At 36.6% G+C, this 18,005-nt stretch overlaps 5 protein-coding genes across 7 annotated transcripts in view; 1 reads left to right on the forward strand and 4 right to left on the reverse strand.

The window, feature by feature from the left end:
* LOC136420165 (F-box only protein 6-like) overlaps positions 1-8,342 on the forward strand; it is a 132,222-nt gene extending 123,880 nt beyond the window's left edge. Inside the window, exon 5 of the mRNA XM_066406986.1 lies at positions 8,332-8,342. The gene's annotated coding sequence lies outside the window, so the exon portion shown is untranslated. The remainder of the gene's footprint in view (positions 1-8,331) is intronic.
* in (protein inturned) overlaps positions 1-10,836 on the reverse strand; it is a 133,122-nt gene extending 122,286 nt beyond the window's left edge. The window contains exon 1 of the mRNA XM_066406960.1: positions 10,826-10,836. The gene's annotated coding sequence lies outside the window, so the exon portion shown is untranslated. The remainder of the gene's footprint in view (positions 1-10,825) is intronic.
* Positions 1,003-2,798, reverse strand: LOC136419987 (UDP-glycosyltransferase UGT5-like). The gene is made up of 3 exons (XM_066406601.1): positions 2,516-2,798; positions 1,657-2,463; positions 1,003-1,596 (listed from the first exon to the last, which is right to left on the reverse strand). Exons 1-3 carry the CDS (start codon positions 2,754-2,756, stop codon positions 1,088-1,090), a joined length of 1,557 nt encoding a protein of 518 aa, XP_066262698.1. The 5' UTR covers positions 2,757-2,798; the 3' UTR covers positions 1,003-1,087.
* LOC136420159 (UDP-glycosyltransferase UGT5-like) lies at positions 5,285-7,127 on the reverse strand. The gene is made up of 3 exons (XM_066406975.1): positions 6,793-7,127; positions 5,934-6,740; positions 5,285-5,873 (listed from the first exon to the last, which is right to left on the reverse strand). Exons 1-3 carry the CDS (start codon positions 7,031-7,033, stop codon positions 5,365-5,367), a joined length of 1,557 nt encoding a protein of 518 aa, XP_066263072.1. The 5' UTR covers positions 7,034-7,127; the 3' UTR covers positions 5,285-5,364.
* A 403-nt stretch (positions 10,837-11,239) lies between the features above and the next one.
* LOC136420158 (UDP-glycosyltransferase UGT5-like) lies at positions 11,240-16,780 on the reverse strand. 3 transcript variants are annotated; one of them, XM_066406973.1, is made up of 3 exons: positions 12,747-13,160; positions 11,888-12,694; positions 11,240-11,827 (listed from the first exon to the last, which is right to left on the reverse strand). In XM_066406973.1, the coding sequence occupies exons 1-3, from the start codon at positions 12,985-12,987 to the stop codon at positions 11,319-11,321; spliced, it is 1,557 nt and encodes a 518-aa protein (XP_066263070.1). In that variant the 5' UTR covers positions 12,988-13,160; the 3' UTR covers positions 11,240-11,318. The 3 variants fall into 3 exon arrangements, with proteins under 3 accessions (XP_066263070.1, XP_066263071.1, XP_066263069.1); XM_066406974.1 differs by lacking the exons at positions 11,888-12,694; positions 12,747-13,160 and adding exons at positions 15,604-16,410; positions 16,463-16,780 and having other exon boundaries at positions 11,245-11,827; XM_066406972.1 differs by lacking the exons at positions 11,240-11,827; positions 11,888-12,694; positions 12,747-13,160 and adding exons at positions 13,364-15,543; positions 15,604-16,410; positions 16,463-16,778.
* Positions 16,781-18,005: the final 1,225 nt, after the last annotated feature.

Raw genomic sequence — 18,005 nt, forward strand, 5'->3', positions numbered from 1 at the left:
TTGTGTCAAGAAACTAAAGGCTCTACTGAAAGTAAATAGAGGGTGCCAGTAAAAAACTTAAATGCCAAATTCGCAGCAGAACATAACATCCAACAGTTCATCAAGAAAAAATAACAATTTAGTCTTAAATGAATTGTCTTTGAATATTTCAGAGTTATCCTCATTGACATAAATAATAGTTTTGTTCACCTTCTGGATGTGTGATCGTAAACAATCTGCACCTGTATGAAAAATAATTCCTAGGAAATTAGATGATCTACGCCAAGATAGTTTTGGCTATTACCAAAAGGATATTTTAATATACTTTTCGAGATTTTTTTATATTAATCAATAACGACTAGCCAGTTGTTAAAAATCATCGGAAACGTAAATGGTGGGAAAATCTCATAGATCTTACTGCTACAATTTTAAAACATGTCAGAGAACTTAACTTATTTTTGTTAATGAGGTTGTGACTATTCAAAAGGGCACACACCTAAACTCCTATTCGTGTTCTTTTCACAGCGATCGATGGCATTTCACAAATCAACAAAAACTGATGTTGACGGAAAAATACCTAATCACATATGCACTACTATTTCAATTATATTTATTTATCCTCTATTGAAAAAAGCATGTAAAAAATATTTTATGCGAAGACAAGAAATAGTTTCTTATAAAGAAATATGTCATGAGGTTGTATTTTCAGTACAACCTCATGATACCGCCAGGTGTAAAAATCTGCAGAGTCGCACCAACGAAATGTATTCGCCAGTATGTCAAGAAAATACTATTTTTGTGCTCAATTTTTTTAATTTATTTTTTTATTATTAAAGATCCATTGATGAGATTGATTTAATCATTCAATACATTTTTGAGTCTCATAGTAATCTCCAAGATTACCTTTGAGACAATTCAGATATCGTGTAAGCGTACCAGTAAAGTTTTAGGAGATTACGGCAGCAAGAACAATTACTAAAAATTATATTAAAGCAACAACATTTTATTAAAAATAAATGCACATAAGTGCATTTAATTTGCATCACGCTTTTTGACCCAACTCATTTTTTCAAGCTTTAACTCAAAACATCCCCCTCTTCCTCACTAGCTAATTAGTCTTCACTTTTCTCTCACTCTTTCCCTTCTTCCTATAACAAAACTTTCTCACAGCCATCTTCAACAATATCACAATGCTCAACACAACCACAAAAATAAAACCCAAGACATCCACCATGTAATACTTGTACCAAGGCAGCTTCACCCCTGCCACTCTTAAATGAGGAGCTCCCTTGTGCCTGATAACGTAATCGACCCAATAGGTGGCAGTTTTCATGGGAGCCTCAGGGCGGTCGTGGTACAGTTTTGACTTCAACTGAACATTTTCCCTGTATTTGGGATTTGTGAGTAATTCATTTATGGCCTTCTCGAAGTTGGCTTCGTTGAATGCAGGGTCATTGTAGCCCAGTTTGAGACCGTAGCCATTATAAACTGCTCTATCAGCATTGCCGTCTTGGTCGCCAAAAACCGGAAGAGCCAAAATGGGGACTCCATGATAAACTGTTTCGGTGGTGCTTAGAAGACCTCCGTGGGTGATGAAAAGTTTGATGTTCTTATGGGCTGCAAGGTGATTTATGTACATGCAATCATTTTTACATGTTAATAAGACTGAAAACTTACCTAAAACGTCTTGTTGAGGGAACCATTTTTGGATTAATACATTTTTGGGTTTTCCTGGCAAATCCTCTTCAAACTTCCATAAGACTTTTTGTTTCAACCTTCCCAAAACACCCATAATAAACTCCTTCTTCTCTTTAGGCATATCTTTGCTCTTAATGTTAGACCCCATGCTGAAGTAAATCACCCCGTCTTTAGCATTGTCCAAAATCTCTTGAAGATTACTGGGAAGTTTTTGGGGGGGATCCACGAAGTACCCTCCTATCTCCACCATATTGGGAACTAACGGCAAGGCCGGATAGAGGCTCGTGTGCGAATTTAGCAGCACCAAAGACACATTAGTGCGCAGATCGTGTAAAGAAGGGGAATTGGGGAATGCTTGATGCATAATTTCCTCATTCTTAGGCAAAACATAATATTCGGTCAGCAGATATTCCGCTATATAGAAAAACAGGTTTTTAACTCTATTTAAAAAGGTGAAATTCTTGTAAAAGTCGCCTTTGAAAACATGGGCGGCGTAGGACACTGGAGCTTCATTGCCGACCAACGGGTTGACACAAGAGTTAGGCCCCTTGCTATTCAGTATGATCAAAGAACAATCGTAGATATGGGCAAAAACCTTCAAGGCATCATTATAATATTGATCTAGAATAACTGCGTCGAATTTTTGGTTGGAATCCAGCAATTTGCGCACGTTGGGGTGGTACAAAGTGTCGTTGGAGACTTTAACAAATGTGTCAGTCGTGCGGGTTATTATCTCTAGTATTCCGATTTTGCTCAAATTGAAGATGTTACTTGTTGACATTTGTTCTGGAAAATTACATTATTATATCTCTGAAAAATCATTAATAGTCCCCATTACTTTGCAATTTTTCAACAATTCCATCAAGTAAAATACCAGTGTATTTGCCACCTTCAGGAACGTCCTTCATGGGGATAGCACTGACCATCGTGACGTCATGGCCTGCGGCAACCAGTCCTTTCATGAGCTTAGAAGACAGGATGTTGTGGCTAATTCCAGGCATTGGAAATATTCCTAGAATCCTGGCACATTGCGATTGACCTAAAAAGGCGGAAAGCAGCAAAACAATTATGATTTTCATGGTCTCTCGATGAACTTGGTCTTAACGCGGGAATGTAGTAGTTAGGCAAGGATTTTGATTAATTCCCTACTACCCTCACAGATAGTCGTGGGCATGCCAAACCTAATCTGAGAGGTGGTTTGGGGAGAGAACTCGTAGTAGCACTCTGGCAGTATAACTATTACATGCAAAAGATTATTATCATTAAAATACGATAGCGCTTTGCTTTGCAGTATATTCGTTTATTTGCTAAATGGCTTTTATATTAGAAAAGGAAGATTTGAATAAACAGATCTCTAAGTATCAACGCCAAGGTTATTTTTGTAAAGTGTGATAATGTAACTTAAGTAAACCAGATGCTCATAAGTTACGACCACTGAATGACTTGAAATAGTTTCCTGGTTTTTGGGTTTCGTCAAAAAACAGGAGAGGTTTCGAAGTGGTTCTCATTCGTCCTTACACTGTGCCTCATCTTCTATAAATGAATTTAAAATGTTTATAATACCCTATATAATTATTAGCCACGTTGAGAAGAATCGGTGAACCCAGAAAACACTTCGTCCTCGAGAAATTCAACGCATTAAAAAATTATTTAGTTAGATTGAAGCCCTTTATCGAGTAGTAGCAGAACATTCAAGTCTTTTTATTGACACGATGGTGAACAATATTTTTTCTGTTTATAGACACTGATGCTTATAAATTCCCTTTTTGCATTTATTAGATAATAATTATATAAGTGTTTTCTCCTTAGAAAGATAAATAGAACGAATTGATTGTGTTGTATCTATGCATTGATGTTTCAAAAATCTATTTTTATATAATTTTTAGAGAATCGTGGCACTCATAGATTTATCTCGTCTACCGGCTTAAAAAATAGTCATCATAATTCGACACGAAGCGTAATGGCCAATTAAGTATCTGCTAAAAATCGTTAATGAATCTTTGCTGTATGCATTTAGAGTATAATTCCAATTGGACAAATTATGGAGTCGTATTGCTTCACTGCGTCTGGTGTCTTCGTGGCTGCCAGGATGTGCCAGAATTACGGAGATATTTTTAGCGCCTGGAAGCAATGAAAACTTCCTTAGAAATTGATAGTCACCACCATCTTAATGAAGCACGCGCCCGAGATTCAGAGAATCCTCAACGGTTCTTGAATGAATATCAAATAAATGTTTTTGCGACGTGCGTGTTGGTAATTCTTCGTAAAATATTAATTCACCATCGTGTCAAAAACTAAATCTTAGTTCTAAGTTCTCACTATTGCCTTCGAGATGGCGCCAGCATTCTCGTAACCGATTCCATTAAAAATTGTCAGTTATGGATTTTAACCAGTAGTTCAGAAAAAATAAAAACTTGCGAAAAGAATATTTTCACCATGAAGAGAGCATGGAAATGTGTATCAAATTTGGTTACATTAGTAAAAGTCACTAAAGCCAGAAAGTACATTGTTTTGTAGGGATACAATGCATTAAAGAAAACTAGCTTGTTAAATTTGCGCCATCTGTCGGGTAATACTAGAATCTTCAAGCTTCTTTCTTGACATTGTGCTGTATAGAAGGATGACTAAATGAAACAAATCAATACACAATGAAATCAATTATTTTCTGACATATTATTTGCTTACTTACTTTCTTGACAATAATTTTTAGTAAAAAAATGATTAACTTAAATCTAATCTTCAAATCATTCACTTAAAACAAATGGACTTCACGCACTCAATAAACCATTTAAGCTGTGACTTGGCGACTTCCTTAAATCCATCCATAATGGTTGTTTTAAAGTCTTGTGTGTTCACATTTTTAATCGTGTTTTCTAGTCGTTTTGCACTGAAAACATTATGTTTTCGTAATGTTTTCAGCCACAATGCTTGTGCCAGAAACTTACAGACGCAGCAACGAACACTTCTTTAGCCACTTGTAATTGCCTGGCAATGAGCAGTTTCCCGCATTTCAGTCAAATATTTGGAAATTGACTGAAATTCGAAAATTTATCTATTGTCAGGCCATTGCGAGCGGCTAAAGATATCCTATAATTTTCTCAAAACACTCTTCATGTGTTTTTCATAATAATCGATGATACGAGTATTTCACAAATCAACGGAAGCCGAAATTCCTTTATTTACATACAATTTCAATTGGTATACCTATCTATTCACTATTGGAAAAACGCGTAAAAAAATCTTTCCTACGAACACAAGAAGTTGCAGATTTTAAAGAAATTTCATGAGGTTGTACTGAAACCTTATAACACTACCAACTGTAAAAATCGGTAGAGAAGCACCCGATTTATTTAGCACCTGTATGCCAAGAAAAGAGCGTTTTTGTTCCTGAAATATTACTAAAGTCGAGATAATGAAGCTGATTACATTATTTAATGTATTTGTGGAATTTATAGCAACCTTCAAAATAACTCACCTTTGCCCTATTTCACATATCGTACAAACGTACCAGTAATGTTTTAGGAGGTAACAAGACCAAGAATAATTAATAAAAAGTACGAGTCGTTTAAGAAAACAAAATTTTATTAAAAGGAATTACTTATATGTACATTTTATTTTCATGACATACTGTCATCTCACTCACACCTCCTTAACAAGACTCAAAACATTCACCTACTTCTCCACCCTCTAATTAGTCTTCACTTTTCTAGCACTCTTTCCCCTCCCCCTACAACACAACTTTCTCACAGCCACCTTCAACAATACCACCACACCCAACACAGTCACAAAAATAAAACCCAAGACATCCACCATGTAATACTTGTACCAAGGCAGCTTCACCCCTGCCACTCTTAAATGAGGAGCCCCCTTGTGCCTGATAACGTAATCGACCCAATAGGTGGCAGTTTTCATGGGAGCCTCAGGGCGGTCGTGGTACAGTTTTGACTTCAACTGAACATTTTCCCTGTATTTAGGATTTGTGAGTAATTCATTTATGGCCTTCTCGAAGTTGGCTTCATTGAATGCAGGGTCATTGTAGCCCAGTTTGAGACCGTAGCCATTATAAACTGCTCTATCAGCATTGCCGTCTTGGTCGCCAAAAACCGGAAGAGCCAAAATCGGGACTCCATGATAAACTGTTTCGGTGGTGCTTAGAAGACCTCCGTGGGTGATGAAAAGTTTGATGTTCTTATGGGCTGCAAGGTGATTTACGTACGTGCAATCATTTTTACATGTTAATAAGACTGAAAACTTACCTAAAACGTCTTGTTGAGGGAACCATTTTTGAATGAATACATTTTTGGGTTTTCCTGGCAAATCCTCCTCAAACTTCCATAAGACCTTCTGTTTTAATTTTCCCAAAACACTAATAATAAACTCCTTCTTCTCTTTAGGCATATCTTTGCTCTTAATGTTAGACCCCATGCTAAAGTAAATCACCCCGTCTTTAGCATTGTCCAAAATCTCCTGAAGATTATTGGGAAGTTTTTGGGGGGGATCCACGAAGTACCCTCCTATCTCCACCATATTGGGAACTAACGGCAAGGCCGGATAGAGGCTCGTGTGCGAATTTAGCAGCACCAAAGACACATTAGTGCGCAGATCGTACAAAGAAGGGGAATTGGGGAATACTTGATGCATAATCTCCTCATTCTTAGGCAAAGCATAGTATTCTGTCAGCAGATATTCCGCTATACAGAAAAACAGATTTTTGGCTCTATTTAAAAAGGTGATATTCTTGGAAAAGTCGCCTTTGAAAAAGTGGGGGGTGTAGGATACCGGTGCTTCATTGCCGACCAAAGTGTTGACCCAAGAATTAGGCCCTATGCTGCTGAGTATGATCAAAGGGCAATCGTAAATGTAGGCAAAAACCTTTAAGGCATCATTGCTGAATTGCTCTAGAATAACTGCGTCGAATTTTTGGTTGGAATCCAGCAATTTGCGCACTTTGGGGTGGTAGAATGTGCTGTTGGAGAAGTCAAGCAAAATGTTGGTTACTTGGGTTAACATCTTAATAAATCCGTCTTTGTTCATGTCGAAGATGTTTTTTTTTGACATTTGTTCTGAAAAATTGTTTTATTATATCCCTGAAAAGTCATTAATAATCTTCATTACCTTCCATTTTTTCAACAAATCCATCAAGAAAAATATCAGTGTATTTGCCACCTTTAGGAACGTCCTTCATAGGGATAGCACTGACCATCGTGACATCATGGCCTGCCGCAACCAGTCCTTTCATGAGCTTAGAAGACAGGATGTTGTGGCTAATTCCAGGCATTGGAAATATCCCTAGAATCCTGGCACATTGCGATTGATACGAAAACGCGAAAAGCAACAACACAATTATGATTCTCATGGCTTCTCGATGGGCTTGACCTTCACGCGGGATTGAAATAATGAGACAACGATTTTTGTTGATGCACAACTGCGCTCATAAGGAGTCATGGATAAACTAAAACTAAACTGAGGGCTGGTGTAGAGAACGAATTCGTGGTAGCGTTCGACTGATACCGCTACTACATACGAAGGTTCCATAAAGTGCTACAGCACTTCGTTTTACAATAAATTTGTTTACTCACTAGAGAGCTTCTATATCTGAAAAGGAAGATATTGATGAGCAGATCTTTAATTGTCAACGTTAAAGTTACTTATGTAAAGCATGATTAGCTTAGCTTAACTAGTCTAGAGGTATACAGTGGATCAAGAAATATTGGCACACCCCTGATTTTTCAAATATAACAAAAATAATATATTTTTTCAAAAAACGAATTTAACTATTTTCATTTACTTATTTTACAATAAAAATCACTAAGATTTTCTTGTTGTAGGCCTGCATCAATTAAAAAAATATATTAACAGTTTTTATTAGGTCAAAAAAGTATTGGCGCAGGTAAGAAAAAAACATTTTTGTTGCTTAGGAATTATAATAATATTTTTTAATATTTCGTTACCAGTCCTTTCGCATCTATCACAGCTTGTAGACGCCTAAGTATAGACTCTATCAAATTGTGGAGTACATTTACGCCAATTTTAACCCATTCCCCATGTTGCACCCTTTTCAAATCATTTTGGGATGATATTTTGTGTTTGCGAACTTTCAGATCAAGGCAACGCCACAGGTTCTCTATCAGATCCATATCCGGAGACTGTGATGATGTTCTTAATTGGCTCCGGACATTGTACAGCAACCACTTCTTCGTTTTGGAAGCTGTATGTTTGGGGTCGTTGTCTTGCTGGAATACAAATGATCCATTTTTTCGGCACTGATCCGCAAATTATGCCACAATAGATCGATATATTTGAGGGCATCCATAATACCATTAATTAAAACCAAAGTTCCAACAGCTCTCCAAGACATACAGTCCCAAACAAGAGCGCTCCCACCACTATGCTTCACTGTGGCTCTAACATTCTCGACGTTGAATGCCGCATTTGATTTCCTCCACACAAATTTTCACCCATCCGATCCAAAAATGTTGAATTTACTTTCATCAGAAAAAATTAAATTTTTTCAAAAATCCAACGGCTTGTTCCCATGCTCCTTCGCAAAGTTGAATCTTTCTTGCTAGTTGATCTCAGAAATGAAGGTTTTTTTTCTTTGCGCTCTGCCATAAAAATTGAAGCTATGGATCGTATTCCTGAGAGTTTGCGCAGAAATTGTCTTGCCGGAAGTTGAAGCAACGTCATCGGTAATGGCGGAAGCAGGAACTGGAAGATTTTTTTAGAACGTTCGAAGGGTTTGTTATTTTCCTCGGCGGCTGCGTACTTTTGATCTACCTGAACGTGGCTTGTTTAGAACTGTACCCGTCCCTTGGTATTTTTTACCACATTTCTGACGCTACTAAAGCTGAGTAATAACTGAGACGCGATTTTTCTATAATTTAAGTCTTGTAAATGTGAATTAATTATTTGATTATGAATTTGATTCGATAACTTTGCAATTTTCGGCATATTGGCCAACCAAATAAAACAACATAAAACAAAAACTAAGCGAAATGTTTTATGAGAATACATCATAGCGATCTAGATCCGTTTTATCTATATTTAAACATATTAATTGCAGTAAATCAACTTTACAATCATCCCATGTAAGTATGACAACACTTTTTTCACCTAATAAAAACGGTTAATACATTTTTTAATTGAAGTAGTACTACAACAAGAAGACCTTATGGATTTTTATTGTAAAATAAGTAAATGAAAATAGTTAAACCAGTTTTAAAAAAAAATATGTTAGCACTTTTGTTATATTTGAAAAATCAGGGGCATGCCAATATCTTTCTGATCCACTGTACCTTCTACGAGTACTGAATAACTTGAAATAGTTTTCTCGTTTTAGGGCCTTACGTAAGAACATAAGTGGTTTTGAGATGCTTCTCATTCCTCCTCGTACAATGCTACATCTTTATAAATGAATTTAAACGTTCTATAATAGCCTGTATAATGATTGGCCACGTTGATAAAAATCGGCGGACCCATAAAGTGCTTCGTCTCGGTGAAATACAACGCATTAAAAAATTAGTTAGTTAGATTGAAGCTCTTTATCGAGTAGCAGCAGAACATTCAAGCTTTTTTATTGACATAATGGTGAATAAAAAACTTTCTGCTTATAGGCACTAACTGCATAATTCCCCCTTCTGCCTTTATTAAATAACAATCGTATGGGCACATTTTGCTTAGAAAGATAAATCGAACGGGTCAATTTTACGATATCTATACATTGATGTTTCAATAGTCTATTTTTATATCAATTTTAGAGAGTCATGACCCTCATAGATATATCTCGCCTACGAGCCTAATAAATAGTTATCATGATTCGACACAAAGCATAATTGCCAATTAAGCATCTTCTAAAAATCGTTAATCAGCCTTTACTGTATGCATTTAGATTATAATTCCAATTGGACAAATTACGGAGTCTTATTGCTTCACTGCGTCTGGTGTCTGCGTGGCTGCCAGGATGTGTCAAAATTACGAAGATATTTTTAGAGCCTAGAACCAATATTACTTAAAAGTTGATGGTCACCACCATTCTAATAGAGGACGCCCTCAAGATTTGAAAAATCCTCAACGGTTCTTGAATGAATATCAAGTAAATTATTTTGCGACGTAAGTGTTGGTAATTTTCCGTAAGTGGCGCCATTCGCCATAGTATCAAAAACTAAATCTTAATCCCAAGTTCTCACTATTGCCTAAGAGATGACGCCAGTACTCTCGTAACCGATCTCATAAAAAATGATCAATTATTGATTTTAACCAGTAGTTCAGAAAAGCAAAAACGTCCGAAAAAGAATAATTTCTGCATGAAGAAAGCATGGAATTGTGTATCGAATTTGGCGACATTAACAAAAATCATTAAAGCCGGAAAGTGCATTGTTCTGTAGTAATACAACGCATTAAAGAAAACTAGTCTGTTAAATTAGCGCTATCTATCGGGTAATGTTAGAATTTCTAAGCTTCTTTCTTGACATAATGCCGTATAAAAGTGACTGAATGGAGCAAATCAATACTCAACGAAATAAATGAATTATTTTCCGACATATGTTATTTGCTTACTCACTTTCTTGACAACAATTTTCAGTAAAAAATGATTAACTTAAATCTAATCTTCAAATAATTCCCTTAAAGCAAACATACTTCACTCGCACAGTAAACCATTTAAGGTGTGACTTGACAACTTGCTTAAATCCAGCCATAATGATAATGTTAAAGTCTTGTGGGTTCACATTGTTCTTTTACTATGAAAACTTTATGATTTCGTAATCCAATACTATGCCAAATATGTAAATCAATGGCTATGCCGAAAATTGCCGAAACCAGAAGCTAACGTGCCAAAATTCTTAATCAACTGCAATGGCTAGAGAGTAGACAATTTCCCATATCTCAGTCAAATCTTTGAGAATTGACTGAAATTGGGGTATTTGCTACTGCCAGGCCATAGCAATTGGCTGAAAATGTTAGCAGATTGGTTTCTACGGCTATAAAATGTGGTCTCTTCTGTAATTTCTTTTCAATACTCTTCGTTTATTTTTCATAATGATCGATGACATTTCATAAATCAATAGAAATCATAATTCCGGAAGAAATACCTCATCAGGTATGAAACTATTATTTCAACTATTCATATTTATTCGCTATTGAAAAAAACACATAAAAATCTTTCCCGCGAAGACAAGAAATTGCTAGTGTCAACAGATATTCAAAAAATCTTAAATTTCATTATGGTAATTCTTAGTAACCACAGTGTAAACCAATATGTCACACAGTTGTATTGAAAGTGCAACCTCATGACACAACCAGGTGTAAAACTCAGCAGAGTCGCACAAAACTTTTATTCACCTGCATATCAAGAAAATTATGATTTACTTTTTAAAATAATATTAAAGTAGGATTAATGAGACTGATTGCATCATTTAATGTAATATTGAAACTCGTAGCAACATCCAACCAATTCAGATATATACGCGTAATACTAAAGTTTTAGGAGGTTATAGGAGCAAGAATAATTACTAAAAATTATATTAAAACAAGAGAATTTTATTAACAATAACTACACATAAGTGCATTTAATTTACATCACGTTTTCTGATCCCACTAATTTTTCACGCTTTAACTCAAAACATCCCCCTCTTCTTCACTATCTAATGAGTCTTCACTTTTCTCGCACTCTTTCCCCTTTTCCTACAGCACAACTTTCTCACAGCCACCTTCAACAATACCACAACACCCAACACAGTCACAAAAATAAAACCCAAAACATCCACCATGTAATACTTGTACCAAGGCAGCCTCACCCCTGCTACTCTTAAATGAGGAGCCCCCTTGTGCCTGATAACGTAATCGACCCAATAGGTGGCAGTTTTCATGGGAGCCTCAGGGCGGTCGTGGTACAGTTTTGACTTCAACTGAACATTTTCCCTGTATTTGGGATTTGTGAGTAATTCATTTATGGCCTTCTCGAAGTTGGCTTCGTTGAATGCAGGGTCGTTGAAGCCCAGTTTGAGACCGTAGCCATTATAAACTGCCCTATCAGCATTAGCATCTTGGTCGCCAAAAACCGGAAGAGCCAAAATCGGGACTCCATGATAAACTGTTTCTGTAGTGCTTAGAAGACCTCCGTGGGTGATGAAGAGTTTGATGTTTTTATGGGCTGCAAGTTAATTTATGTACGTGTAATCATTTTTATATATTAATAAGACTGAAAACTTACCTAAAACGTCTTGTTGAGGGAACCATTTTTGGATGAATACATTTTTAGGTTTTCCTGGCAAATCCTCCTCAAACTTCCATAAAACCTTCTGTTTCAACCTTCCCAAAACAGTCATAATAAACTCCTTCTTTTCTTTAGGCATATCTTTGCTCTTAATGTTAGACCCCATGCTGAAGTAAATCACCCCGTCTTTAGCATTGTCCAAAATCTCTTGAAGATTACTGGGAAGTTTTTGGGGGGGATCCACGAAATATCCTCCTATTTCCACCATATTGGGAACTAACGGCAAGGCCGGATAGAGGCTCGTGTGCGAATTTAGGAGCACCAAAGACACATTAGTGCGCAGATCGTACAAAGAAGGGGAATTGGGGAATGCTTGATGCATAATCTCCTCATGCTTAGGCAAAATATAGTATTGGTCCAACAAATATCCCATTATATAGAAAAACATATTTTTGGCTCTATTTAAAAAGCTGAGATTCTCGGAAAAGTCGCCTTTGAGAATATGGGCGACGTAGGATACCGGTGCTTCATTGCCGACCAAAGTGTTGACCCAAGAATTAGGCCCTATGCTGCTGAGTATGATCAACGGGCAATCGTAAATGTGGGCAAAAACCTTCAAGGCATCATTGCTGAATTGCTCTAGAATAACTGCGTCGAATTTTTGGTTGGAATCCAGCAATTTGCGCACTTTGGGGTGGTAGAAAGTGCTGTTGGAGAAGTCAAGGAACTTGTCAGTAATTCGAGTTATTATCTTAACAAACCCTCCATTGTTCATGTCGAAGATACTATTTCCTAACAGGTTTTCTAGAAAATTGCATTATTACATCCCTGAAAAATCATTAAGAGTCCTCATTACCTTCCATTTTTTCTACAAATCCATCAAGAAAAATATCAGTGTATTTTCCACCTTTAGGAACGTCCTTCATAGGGATAGCACTGACCATCGTGACATCATGGCCTGCCGCAACCAGTCCTTTCATGAGCTTAGAAGACAGGATGTTGTGGCTAATTCCAGGCATTGGAAATATTCCTAGAATCCTGGCACATTGCGATTGACATGAAAACGCGAAAAGCAACAACACAATTATGATTCTCATGGCTTCTCGATGGGCTTGACCTTCACGCGAGATTAAAATAATGAGACGGCGATTTTTGTTGATGCACAACTGCGCTCACAAGGAGTCATGGATAAACTAAAACTAAACTGAGGGCTGGTGTAGAGAACGAATTCGTGGTAGCGTTCGACTGATACCGCTACTACATACGAAGGTTCCATAAAGTGCTACAGCGCTTCGTTTTACAATAAATTTGTTTACTCACTAGAGAGCTTCTATATCTGAAAAGGAAGATAATGATGAACAGATCTTTAATTGTCAACGTTAAAGTTACTTATATAAAGCATAATTAGCTTAGCTTAACTAGTCCAGAGATATATCTTCTACGAAGATTGAATGACTTGAAATAGTCTTCTCGCTTTGGGGTTTTATTTAATAACATGAATAGTTTTGAGATGCTTCTCATTTCTCCTCATACAATGCCACGTTTTTATAAATAAATTTAAACAATTTATAGTACCCTGTATAATGATTGGCCACGTTGATAAGAATCGGTGGACCCATAAAGTGCCTCGTCCTGGAGAAATTTAACGCATTAAAAAATTAGTTAGTTAGATTGAAGCCTTTTATTGAGTAGCAGCAGAACATTCAAGCCTTTTTATTGACATGATGGTGAATAGAAAACTTTCTGCTTATAGGCACTAACGCTCATAATTCCCCCTTTTGCCTTTATTAAATAACAATCGTATAGGCACCTTCTGCTCAGAAAGATAAACCGAACGAGTCAATTTTACGCTATCTATACAGTGACGTTTCAAAAGTCTATTTTTATATCAGTTTTAGAGAGTAATGCACCTCATAGATATATCTCATCTACCGATTTAATAAATAATCATCATGATACGGCACAAAGCGTAATCACCAATTAATCATCTGCTAAAAAGCGTTAGTCAGTCATTATTGTATACATTTAGATTATAATTCCAATTGGACAAATTAGGGAGTCTTTTGGCTTCGCTGTGTCTAGTGTCTTTGTGGCTGCAAGGATGTGCCAGAATTACGGAGATATTTTTAGTGCCTGAAGCAATGGAAACTTCTTTAGAAGTTCATTGTCACCACCATCCTAATGGAGGACGGGCCCGAAATTCGAAAAATCCTCTATGGTTCTTTAATGAATATCAAATAAATGATTTTGCGACGTAAGTGTTGGTAATTCTTCATAATTTGTTCATTCACCATTGTATCAAAAACTAAATTTTAGTTCCAAGTTTTCACTATTGCCTAAGAGATGCCGCCAGCATTCTCATAACTGATCCCATTAAAAATTGTCAATTATGGATTTTAATTAGTAGTTCAGAAAAAGCAAAAATTTGCAGAAAAGAATATTTTCACCATGAAGAGAGCATGGAAATGTGTATCAAATTTGGTTACATTAGTAAAAGTCACTAAAGCCAGAAAGCACATTGTTTTGTAGGGATACAGCGCATTAAAGAAAACTAGCCTGTTAAAATAACGCCATCTATCGGATAATACTAGAGTCTTCAAGCTTTTTTCTTGACATAGTGTTGTATAGAAAGTTAACTGGATGAAATAAATCAATACTCAATGAAATAAATTATTTTCCGACATATGTTATTTGCTTAGTTACTTTCTTGACAACATTTTTCAGTAAAAAATAATTAACTTAAATCTAATCTTCAAATCATTCACTTAAACAAACATACTTCACTTGCACAGTAAGCCATTTAAGGTGTGACTTGGCGACTTGCTTGTATGTCAAGAAAATTATGATTTACTTTTTAAAATAATATTAAAGTAGGATTAATGAGACTGATTGCATCATTTAATGTAATATTGAAACTCGTAGCAATATCCAAAATGGCTCACTGTCGTGCCAATTCAGATATGATATACGCGTAATATTAAAGTTTTAAGAGGTTACAGGAGCAAAAGCAATTATTAAAAATTATATTAAAACAGCATTTTGTTAAAAATAACTACACATAAGTGCATTTCATTTACATTACGCTTCCTGATCCCATTCATTTTTCCACGCTCTAACTCAAAACATCCCCCTCTTTCTTACTACCTAATTAGTCTTCACTTTTCTCCCACTCTTTCCCGTTTTCTTACAGCACAACTTTCTCAGAGCCACCTTCAACAATACCACAACACCCAACACAGTCACAAAAATAAAACCCAAAACATCCACCATGTAATACTTGTACCAAGGCAGCCTCACCCCTGCCACTCTTAAATGAGGAGCCCCCTTGTGCCTGATAACGTAATCGACCCAATAGGTGGCAGTTTTCATAGGGGTCTCAGGGCGGTCATGGTACAGTTTGGACTTCATTTGAACATTGTCTCTGTATTTGGAATTTATGAGCAAGTCATTTATAGCCTTCTCGAAGCTAGCTTCGTTGAATGCAGGGTCATTGAAGCCCAGTTTGAGACCGTAGCCATTATAAACTGCCCTATCAGCATTGGCGTCTTGGTCGCCAAAAACCGGAAGAGCCAAAATCGGGACTCCATGATAAACTGTTTCGGTGGTGCTTAGAAGACCTCCGTGGGTGATGAAAAGTTTGATGTTCTTATGGGCTGCAAGGTGATTTATGTACGTGCAATCATTTTTACATGTTAATAAGACTGAAAACTTACCTAAAACGTCTTGTTGAGGGAACCATTTTTGGATGAATACATTCTTGGGTTTTCCTGGCAAATCCTCCTCAAACTTCCATAAGACCTTCTGTTTTAACTTTCCCAAAACACTCATAATAAACTCCTTCTTCTCCTTAGGCATATCTTTGCTCTTAATGTTAGACCCCATGCTGAAGTAAATCACCCCGTCTTTAGCATTGTCCAAAATCTCTTGAAGATTACTGGGAAGTTTTTGGGGGGGATCCACGAAGTACCCTCCTATCTCCACCATATTGGGAACTAACGGCAAGGCCGGATAGAGGCTCGTGTGCGAATTTAGCAGCACCAAAGACACATTAGTGCGCAGATCGTACAAAGAAGGGGAATTGGGGAATGCTTGATGCATAATCTCCTCGTGCTGAGGCAAGATATAATATGTAGTAAGCAGATATTCCATTATATATAAAAACGCGTTTTGAGCTCTATTCAACAAAGAGAGGTCTTTGGAAAAGTCGCCTTTGAGAAGGTGGGCGGTGTAGGACACTGGAGCTTCGTTGCCGACCAAAGAGTTGACCCAAGAGTTAGGCCCCATGCTGCTGAGTATGATCAAAGGGCAATCGTAAATGTGGGCAAAAACCTTCAAGGCATCATTGCTGAATTGTTCTAGAATAACTGCGTCGAATTTTTGGTTGGAATCCAGCAATTTGCGCACTTTGGGGTGGTAGAAAGTGCTGTTTGAGAAGTCAAGGAGTATGTTATTCATGCGGGTTAGCATCACCAGAAATCCACCTTTGCCCACATCGAAGATGTTATTTTCTGACATTTTTTCTAGAAAATTACAATATTATATCCCTGAAAAATCATTAATAGTCCCCGTTACCTTCCATCTTTTCAACAAATCCATCAAGTAAAATACCAGTGTATTTACCACCTTCAGGAACTTGCTTCATGGGGATAGCACTGATCATCGTGACATCGTGTCCGGCCAATACCAGTCCTTTCATGAGCTTAGAAGACAGGATGTTGTGGCTAATTCCAGGCATTGGAAATATCCCTAGAATCCTGGCACATTGCGATTGATACGAAAACGCGAAAAGCAACAACACAATTATGATTCTCATGGCTTCTCGATGGGCTTGACCTTCATGCGAGATCGAAATGATTAGACGACGATTTTGGTTAATGCACAACTGCGTGTGTGAGTAGACGTGGGCAAACTAAAATTTTATTTGGGCAGAGAATTCCGAGTAGCACTCTGACCGTACAGATACTAGATGCAAGGGGGTATCATCAATAACATGTTACATTATTTTTCTTGACGGTAGATCCGTTTATCTACTACGTGGATTCTCTATTAAATCATAAATAAACAGATCTTTGATTGTTAATTCCAAGGTTACTTATCTAGGATACGATAATCTGAGCTTAAATAGTCCAGAGATATATTTTATACGAGCACTAAATGACTTGAAATAGTGTTCTAGTTTTTGTGTTTCATTGAAACACTCGAGTTTGTTCGAGATAGTTCTCATTTCTCTTCATGCAGTGCTGCATCTTCCATAGATGAGCTTAAAAGTTTCGTAACACGTTGTGTAATGAATAAATAATATATAGTCTATAAATAATCTATAGACTGAAATTTTTCATTCGCCATAGTGTCAAAATCTAAATCCTAGTTCTAAGTTCCAACTACCACGTGAGAGATGGCGACAACAGTCTGGTAACAGATCCCATTAAAAATCCGTCAAACCCTCCACAGATTTTAATCAATACTTCTAAAAAATGAAAAACCCCTGCAGAAAAATATTTTCATCACAGAGAGAGCATGAAATTTTGTATCAAATTTAGCCACGTTGGTAAGAAATTTTTAAGCTAGACTGTGGCTTGCTCTGTGCATTTAAGTTCATAAAATACCAGTGCATTAAAAAAAATTAGTCTGTTAAATTATCCCCATCTATCGGATAATAGAAAAACTTTCAAACCTCTTTCTTGACACAATGCTGTACAATTTTCATAGTATATCTATATGTACTAACTCTCATAATTCACAGTTTTGTCTTTTTTTTAAGTTTCATTTAAGCTCCTTCTCCTTAATAGGATAAATCCAACGAATCAATTTTAGGGCATTGTACAATGATATACGTGTATGTATAATGCATTGATACTTTCTATTCGCACATTTTTAAAGAATCATAGCACTCATAGATATTTCCTTTCTAACAGCTTAATAAAATCATCATGATTCGATGCGAAGCGTAATTATTAATTAAGCGCTTGTTAAAAATCCTTTGTTAATTATAATTGTATCCATCTATGTATGCTATCAATTGGGCAAACAATGAAGTCTCATTGCTTTGCTGTTTTCATGGAAATCAGGATGTGAACGAATTATAGAGCTATTTCCAGTGCTCAGAATCAGCCAT

This window comes from Euwallacea similis, chromosome 3, assembly GCF_039881205.1.
Source record: "Euwallacea similis isolate ESF13 chromosome 3, ESF131.1, whole genome shotgun sequence".
NCBI lineage: Eukaryota > Metazoa > Arthropoda > Insecta > Coleoptera > Curculionidae > Euwallacea > Euwallacea similis.

Excerpts from the sequence above, each read along its gene's own strand:
- LOC136419987 (XM_066406601.1), bottom strand. The coding sequence starts at position 2,756 with ATGAAAATCATAATTGTTTTGCTGCTTTCCGCCTTTTTAGGTCAATCG. Across the intron at positions 2,464-2,515 it reads AATTGTTGAAAAATTGCAAA|AACAAATGTCAACAAGTAAC; the intron begins GTAATGGGGACT and ends GTAATTTTCCAG. Across the intron at positions 1,597-1,656 it reads CCCTCAACAAGACGTTTTAG|CCCATAAGAACATCAAACTT; the intron begins GTAAGTTTTCAG and ends ATCACCTTGCAG.
- LOC136420158 (XM_066406973.1), bottom strand. The coding sequence starts at position 12,987 with ATGAGAATCATAATTGTGTTGTTGCTTTTCGCGTTTTCATGTCAATCG. Across the intron at positions 12,695-12,746 it reads ATTTGTAGAAAAAATGGAAG|AAAACCTGTTAGGAAATAGT; the intron begins GTAATGAGGACT and ends GCAATTTTCTAG. Across the intron at positions 11,828-11,887 it reads CCCTCAACAAGACGTTTTAG|CCCATAAAAACATCAAACTC; the intron begins GTAAGTTTTCAG and ends ATTAACTTGCAG.
- LOC136420159 (XM_066406975.1), bottom strand. The coding sequence starts at position 7,033 with ATGAGAATCATAATTGTGTTGTTGCTTTTCGCGTTTTCGTATCAATCG. Across the intron at positions 6,741-6,792 it reads ATTTGTTGAAAAAATGGAAG|AACAAATGTCAAAAAAAAAC; the intron begins GTAATGAAGATT and ends ACAATTTTTCAG. Across the intron at positions 5,874-5,933 it reads CCCTCAACAAGACGTTTTAG|CCCATAAGAACATCAAACTT; the intron begins GTAAGTTTTCAG and ends ATCACCTTGCAG.